This window comes from Antechinus flavipes, chromosome 3 (assembly GCF_016432865.1).
Source record: "Antechinus flavipes isolate AdamAnt ecotype Samford, QLD, Australia chromosome 3, AdamAnt_v2, whole genome shotgun sequence".
In the NCBI taxonomy this organism is placed as follows: domain Eukaryota; kingdom Metazoa; phylum Chordata; class Mammalia; order Dasyuromorphia; family Dasyuridae; genus Antechinus; species Antechinus flavipes.
Window position 1 is genome coordinate 555617182 of NC_067400.1, and position 8896 is coordinate 555626077.

The window sequence follows — 8896 nt, forward strand, 5'->3', positions numbered from 1 at the left end:
GAAATCTCTTAAGACTGCAAAAAAAGGAAACTATTTCCTAATGTGCAGAGAGGTTGTAATGTCTGTGCTTTCAATCCTAAAATTGTTGAGTAACAGCTACATGTGTGTGCAAATCACATCATTCTGAAATAGAAATATGCACATATATTCATATGCATACATGCATAAAAGCTACACACACACAAGCAGATTACAAGTAAGAATAAAGAAATTCTATTCCTTGTAATAGATAGAAATATGATGGTTAAAAAGGGAATGAAGATGCTACTACTTTATATTTTTAAAAATAGGTATTTTATCTCTACCAAAGACATCAAAATCATAACTTTGCCAGGACAAAGCTGTTAAGGAACTGAATTCAAAATTCCTGAGGATAAAAAAGATTCTCAGCAAATATCAGTGACTGAGAGATATCCAGCAGTTCTGATTCCTAATGCTATATTTTAGAAGTCTAGGATCTCTAGATCAGTTCATACTTTGGAACAATAAGATACCTGAAGTATTGATTCTGAAATAATTTGTCCCTATTTGTGTGTGCTTGAAGTGGGGCTTGAGTGAATCTTTCACTTTGGCTCTCAAGACAAGTGATTTGCAAAAAGGGTTGAGACCTTATTGAGGGTGCTACTTCACTGACTAAAATGGTGTGTGCATCCAGTTTGTGAGTGGTTGGGAAGATTATCCTACACAACTCTCACTGCCATAGGAAGTTGCTGTACTTATCTTTAACACGATCACTTCTTCCTATAACAATCAACATTTCCCTAATTCACCTTCACTGTCAAAACTCTAACATTCCTACTTTTGAACTGGTCATCACGCCTTTACCCCATTCCTTCAGTGCTACCAACTAGCCATATTAACAATGTGTGCGAACCATTGGGAAAATTCCCTCCTTTTGCCCCATAGTTCACCTCATCTCAATGTGATTATCCCTTGAAGGGATGAGCTCTACACTCAGATCCATTCACTGTTTTTAATTTCATGAGACTGAATTGAAGATATTGGCACTGATGGACTATAACCTATATCCTAAATATCTTTCTATTATTTTTTCCATTGAATTTACATTTCTCCCAAACTTTCTTCTTCCTATACAGGGCACCAACAACCTTCTAATCTTCCAGGTTGTCTCAACCTGAGAATTTTCATGTCATCACTTTCTCTAAATTCACATTCTTATATACAATCAATCGACAAATCCAGTAAGTTTTATCTCTTTATTTCTCATATGTATTCCATTCTTTCTACCCATATAGCCTCACTAAATTTCAGGCTCTCTTAATCTCTCCCTGGGACTACTACAATTTTTTTTTTTTGTATTCAGTCTTCATGTCTCAAATATCTTTAATCTCTAATTCATTCTTAACACAATTACAGAATTATTTTTCTAAAGTCTTTGTCTAACCAGGAGGTCCAGCACATGTTCAAAGTCTTAACTGATTAGTTTCATGAGTTTGGAGATATACCACTACATATATTCTATATATTCTTGATTATATTCATCAAGCTTTAGTGTGCCCCCAACCTTTACTACATTTACTTTAATTATTTAGTTGGTTAAGCAATAAGCATGTTTCAAATTTTTACCAGACATCTCGAAAAACTCTAGGAATTAAATAAAAATTTTAAAAAATTAAAAAAAAAACAAACCTTGCTCTTAGAAAACTTAGAGACACAACTTTTTATTCCCAGTAAATTTCACATATGGTGTCTTCCTCTGTTTGCAAAAAAAAAAAAAAAAAAAAAAAATGAAGCTCTTCCTCTTTCAGCTTAATCCTTAATTTCACTGATAATTATTTCCTTTTCTCTTCTACTCCCACAAGAGAGCCTTGATTCTTGAAGTGACCAAATTGATTAGAACTCTTTGTTTAATTGGGATTCCACTGGGAGAAAGATTATAAAAGAATCAGTAGCATAAATATTTCTCCCAGATCAGTTATTTTTAACATCCTTTTAGCTTCTGCACACATTATCTATTCATCTTCATTCACATCATGGAGAGATGATCCTAGATTTTGTTACAGCTCCAATTTAACTGGACTCTTCATCCATTACTCTTATACTTCCAGGTAATAAAACATTCTCTTCCATCTTTCTGTTTGAGCATGGGCAGAGGCTTCTTGGAGAAAGAGAATGATGTAAGAGAGGGAGATAGGTTAGAATAAAAAGAATGAACATGGAGTCAGAAGTACTGAAACCTTTTTTATTTCTAAAACAATAGCTACTCTCTGGACTTCAGTGATCAATGACTCTTATCATGACTCATTTTTCCTCCTCCACCAAATAAATCTGTCTCGTTAATCTTGTGTATGTATGTGTATAGGTATATACACATATATACATAATACATTATGTACATGCACATATGTATATATATATATACATATGTGCATATGTGTGCAATATATAAATATATATACAGATATATACATATATACATATCCATATACACATGAATATTTATTGCCCATTCTTGAAAAAGACCAAAATGACATTACTGTTAGAATCAAGTTAGTGTTTCCAACTGTGGCTGGTCAGACCAATACAAGATTTGAAAGCTCTGCCACAAGACAGACACAAATAGTCCTTATGAACATGTGGAGTGAATTCTCTAACTTTGCATACCTCACATCTCATTTGAGCTAATTCAATTCTGATTCACTTATAGAAAATAGCACTTTCTCTGATGAGGGCATACTATCCTTGACAGCCCTCTACCATGTCTCTCGTGCCATACAATCAATTCTAAATTGTTAAGAGTGTCATGATATTACTTTTTCTGATCACCTTGATAACAACATGCCTTGTATGAATTCTCCATAAAATAGCCTTTTTTGGCAAGCATATATTTGGTATTCAAATAATAGGGGCCAGTCCAACAGAGTTGCTGTCTCTACAATAGTTTGAATGCTTACAGGGGTCCTCAAACTACGGCCTGTAGGCCAGATGTGACAGCTGAGGATGTTTATCCCTCTCACCCAGGGCTATGAAGTTTCTTTATTTGAAGGCCCACAAAACAACATTTTTGTTTTTACTATAGTCTAGCCCTCCAAAAGTCTGAGGGACAGTGAACTGGCCCCCTATTTAAAAGGTTTGAGGACCCCTGAATGGATATTAGTTAGAGAAATATCTAACTTATTGACTTAGAAAAATATCTTAACATATTGACTTAGAAAAGCATATGTTAACATTATCAATGTTCTATCACATTTTTATTTATTTTGTCAATATTTATCAATTAGGTTTAAAATTTGACTTAGGTCATTCAAATATGCTGCAGGTGAATGTGTTTGATACCTCTGCTTTATATTATCATTTCAGGCAATTCATTCTCTTGTTGAACAGTTCTCATTGCTAGAAATTGATTGAACAACCCCAGCATAGCACTGCAATATAGAGGGAGAAAGCAAGGGAGAATCAGAGTTCAAATTTTATCTCTGACACTTATTTGACTTTAAGAAAATCACTTACTCTCTCTGTATCTCAATAACCTCATCCTTAAAATGAGGTTTTAAAACTGAGTAGATTATGAAGTCATACATGGATAATTCTAAGACTTACACTCTCCCTCCCAATAATGGTTTCATTATGGTGGATAATTTTAGCTCATTAATAAAGTCCACACAAATTGATTATACATTTACTTAATTTGCAAAAGCTGCAGTCTAGATTTTATTTGTATAACCTTTCAGGGGGAATTTATAATCTGGGAGTTGGAGAGACTTGACATCTATATGAGGCTTTAAATGAAATGCTTAATTGGAATTTAAAAGCTGGCTATGTACCTAAGCCTAAAAATTATCTGAAAAAATGCAGAAGGCAAGAACTTGGTAGGAGGATCACTCAGTTATTAGCAGAAATAAAATGAAGAACATTAGTTCAAGTCTCAAGAGACTCAGAGACAACTACAAGATTTTCTGCTTTACTAATTGTGTGACCTTAAATAAATCATTTCACTTTTTTGCATCTACATTTCTTTATCTTCAAAATGGGGACACTAGAAGACTTACTGGACAATTTCTAAGGGTCCTTGAAACTCTATCATCCCATTTTATTTTCTTAAGTAAATATTTTATTTCTTTTTTTTTCAGTGACCTGTATCTAATAGATTAAAAAGAGGAAGAAAGTTCGATGGCCACATCTATTCCAAGAAGTCTGAAAAAATTCAGGTACCCCAGAAAGCTGGCAAGAATTAGTGACAGTGCTATGCCGATAATAACTGCTGCTCAAGCAAATCCAGAACCTTAGAAAAAAAGAAAAATAAAATCATAAATAGGAAAGAGTCTAGTTATCAGTAGATTGAAACTTGGAAGGAATCTTAGGAATCATCTATTCCAACTTCCTTATTTTACAGTTTGGAAAATTGAAAACAGGAAAAGTTAAGTAACTTCTACAAGGTTTCATAGGTAGGAAATAGAAGAGATGAGATTTGAAAGAAAATTCTTATTCCAAATACAATACGGTTTCCTCTATTTCACCACCTCCTCCCAGATGGTGTTCTATCATTAAAGAAAGATAGGAATTTGTCTTGGTCCTATTATTTTGTTGGTATTGAAAACTTTTGGATAAGGAAGTTCCTTACACTAAAATAATACTCTATAATCTTCACTATGGATTAGAGTCTTAGAATAAACAAGTTGCCCCTGGTCATATGGTCAATATATATCAAAGTAGATTCAGAAATTGAAACTCTAAGACAACTTTTCTGTTCACTCTGCCAAGTTGTCTCTATATAAGGAAACAACATTTAAATTGAGCCCAGAATGGCTAATTTTTCCCAAAAGAAATATGTACAATAAACTCAAATGATGATGCAGTTAATAAACATTAAAAATTAAAAAAAAATGTAAAGTGATTTACTTATCTACACAGAGTAAATGGCTTATCACTGATGCATCTTTCATTGTCATGTTTTTTTTTTTTAACAGATTCTAAACAGATGAACTACAAGAAGAGAACAGCTATATCATTTCCCCTAAGTGTTCCCTATTTTAAGATCTATTTATTTCAAATTTCTCTCTTCCTTCTTTTCCAGTGAATAGATCCCTAGCATCCTTATTCAGGAACCACGAGGGATGTCCTCTTGTAACAACTCCATTCCTCAGCCACTAGTATTTGTATTGGCTGGGATTCCAGGATTGGAATCTTATCATCATTGGTTCTCCCTGCCTTTCTTCTTAGTCTTCATCATTGCTGTTATTGGCAACATCACTATTATACTCATTATCCATGTAGAAAAAAGTCTTCATGAGCCCATGTTCCTCCTGCTGGCCATGTTGTCAACTGTTGATTTGTCCTTAGTTAGTGCAACTGTGCCTCGCATGTTAGGCATCTTCTGGCTGGATGCTAAAGAGATCAATATTAAGGGATGCCTTACTCAGATGTTTTTCATCCCATCTTTCTATGTTATGGAATCTGGTATTCTTTTGGCTATGGCTTTTGATCGCTTTGTAGCCATCTGCAATCCATTGAGATATACCACTATTCTAGCCAATAATACATTGGTAAAAATGGGAATGGCAATCATAGCAAGGACTATGGCCGTGCTTATTCCAGCCCCTATTTTAGCAAACACATTGACCAGCTTCAGAACTAACATCATTCCCTATTCCTATTGTGCCTACATGGCTATGGTACAGATTGCTTGTGGGGATGTCTCTAATCATATTGTCTATGGCCTCATGGTCATTGTAACTTCGATTGGTGTTGATTTATTCTTTATCAGTCTTTCTTATGGAATGATTCTTCGAGCTGTTTTCCAGATCCCCTCCTGGGAAGCACGACACAAGGCCCTGAGTACATGTGGCTCCCATCTCTGTGTCATTGCCCTATTTTATTCACCTGTTGTATTCTCAGTTTTAGCTCAGACATTTGGATACCAAATGCCTTCCCACATCCAGATTATTGTAGACAACCTGTACTTCCTTGTTCCTCCCATGATCAACCCTTTGATCTATGGAGCCAGAACAAAGCAGATTAGGGAACGTATCCTTCAACTCTTACATTACCACCCAAAATAAGTTCTGAGAAAAGAGTGGTCTGATTTTTAAGGAATACTTATGAACTTGGAAGCTTTCTAAGAATGACTGGTGAAAATAATTCTAGTTATTGAAAAATCAGTTTGGGGGTAATAATAGAATTAGCCTTTCCATGAGCACATTTCTTTTTATTTTATTTTTCCAATTTCCACTTCACACTCTTGATTTAGTATTTTAGTCTGCCAAGGATTACCAAATTTATTTATATTTGTTTTATATAGTATGGCTGGACTAGAACCTAAAATAATTTTTCATTTTTTTTGTTGTTATTGCTGTTGTTTAGTGGAGACAATTGGGATTGTGTCACACAATCTAATAATTTTAAAGATTTGAATTCAGGTCCTCCTAACTCCAGTGACGGAGCTCTATTCACTGTGTCACCTAACTGTCCCTAGAATCTATAATATTTTAAAAATAGTTAATTAATCATTACACACACACACACACACACACACACACACACACACACATATAAAATGTATAAAGAGATACAATTTGTCCCTTCTTGCCTACCTCTTTTCACGAGTTTTCAAGGATCATTGGGATCTTGGTCTGCTTAGGGTATGCATACCCTTGTAATACTTTTGTATTTTATGTGTCAGAGAGAGGTAAGGTAAATGCAATACAATTTGCAACAACTATAAGATACTGAAGTTTGTCCTCCCTGTCTTTGTCTTTGTCTCTGCCTCTGTTTCTCTCTTTCTCCCTCCTTCTTTCTGTCTCTTTCCCTCTCTCATTTAATTGTCATTCTAAATATTATGCTCCAGAACACACTCAGATATATATATTTATTTATATGAATATATGTGCATGTATATAAATATATATGTGTAACATATATAACATATATATGTTTATCTTTACCATATATTTATATACACACATATATATTTGTGTGTATGTATATAAAAATATGTGCCTAAACATAAAATTATATGTGTATTGATATGTCTATATCTTTAATTCTTCTGTTACCTGGATCCCTTCTCAGTTTCAGCCCTCTCAACTCATATCATTCATCAACTCATTTTATACATGTAATTTATGAACAAAATCATATAACATGGCATATAATTTTTAGTAAGAAAGCAATATTTCTAGTAGCAGAACACAGTAAATTGAAATTAGGGATAGAATTCATCTTTTCTATATGCTCTCTCCCACATACTATGAAGCAAACAGAATGGAATTCAGTTGAGGTTGAAAACCTGACAGGACTATTTTTAGGGGAGAAAGGAGAGGGAAATGCTATGGATTGCACTCACTTATATCTCATCAACTGCTACTATGAGTAGCCTTGATAAAGTTTTGAATGCATTCCTGAGTTCATTCTCCCATTATATATAATCAGCTTGCAATCTACTCAGGCGTCCATGTTCTTTCTTTATATTTTTGTTCCCACTTTATATCTCACTACATGGCAAGGAAAGTATGTAACCAGCACTATTGTTTTATCTACATTCTCAATCCTTCAAAAGCAGTCCAAATTTTAAGCAGTAAACTTTTCAAGGTTAAAGGAATCAGAAGCCACATAACTGAACAATGTGAACAAGTATATATTACAGTTCGTTAAGTCTCTATTACTATCTCTATGCGGGCAGAGAAGAGCAAAACCAGATAGGTGTCTATATGGTAATTTTAGGAGAGAAAATAGAATGATACTTGGAAAAATTAGGAAAGGCTTCCTGTGAAAACTGACAAATGGGCTGAACCTTGAATAAAACTAGGAATTATTGCTGTTATGGTAGTAGTGGCATTTTTATTCTTTGTTTTCAGAAAAGATCAATGTAGTCATGGTAGATATCTTTATTTCTGTATTAATTGGATTTAAATGAATCAGAAGTGTTCCATCATCAGCATCAATCTCTCTTCCTGAATCCTTGAAGTCTACTGAAAGGACAAAAGTGAAGAAGACTTAGAATGACCCGGGATTCAGTGATGACCTCGATGCTTAGATATGTGATCAAGCTTTAAGTACTCCAAAGTGTCTGCTGCAGCTGCTTTCATGCAAAACTCATCTATAGGTTTGAGGCTTGTTGGTTACCTTCAGTCTGATTAAATTCATCTACTGAGATGGTTTGTCCAGGTTAACTACTGCACAAGCTATAATATCTTGGAACCAAAAGTGAGAGATAATTGAATCAGATGGACACCAAAGGTGAATGAAGTAGCCCTGAAAAGGGCTCAGTAACACCTTACATTAGAGGTGCTTGTCTTTCTGGAAGTCACAACACCTTGAGTTTTTAAGAGGCACAAATGACAAGACTACATTTTTGCCATATGCTTCTTCAAAGGTATGAGAAATTTCTCTAGTGAAAATTCACACTTAAAATAGTATGTATTAATTCTTAGCTGAAATTTAGCACAACTGAAACAATTGTCATTTCATCCTTACTCTAAAATATTCCCAAACTAGATGTAATTTCAGTAGAACTTTACATCAATGAATCTGGATGAGGAAAATATTAAATCCTTGGGCAAATAATTTTATTAATTCTACATAGTTTATTATAAGCAATGAAAATATTATTCTAAGAATTTTTCCATAAGTTTAACCAAACTTCCAAAGGGGCCTATTACATATATACACCCAGAAAAACACATGCACAATTTAAGAAGCTCTCACTTTAGAGGGAATGAAGAGGGAAATAATACTTTAACCTTAAACTACCATGAAATTTTTGCATATACTTATTCACCTAAGAATATGAATTTATGCATATTTTTCTTTAATTACATATTTATAGATAGATTTTAGATTGCACTTCCCCCAAGAAAGTTTTAGGGACTGGAAAAAGGTTACAAACTTATACATTGTTTTTCCTTATTTTTGAATATGGGTTTTAAAGTAGAACTTC

The 8896-nt window shown here is 33.9% G+C and overlaps 1 protein-coding gene across 1 annotated transcript; it reads left to right on the forward strand.

Annotated features, from left to right (window-relative positions):
• Positions 1-5075: 5075 nt before the first annotated feature.
• LOC127555319 (olfactory receptor 52B2-like) lies at positions 5076-6020 on the forward strand. The gene has a single exon (XM_051987546.1). The coding sequence runs from the start codon at positions 5076-5078 to the stop codon at positions 6018-6020; it is 945 nt and encodes a 314-aa protein (XP_051843506.1).
• The last annotated feature ends 2876 nt before the right edge of the window (positions 6021-8896 follow it).

What these genes read in the sequence shown, in the direction of transcription:
- LOC127555319 (XM_051987546.1), top strand. Translation starts at nt 5,076, where the DNA reads ATGTCCTCTTGTAACAACTCCATTCCTCAGCCACTAGTATTTGTATTG.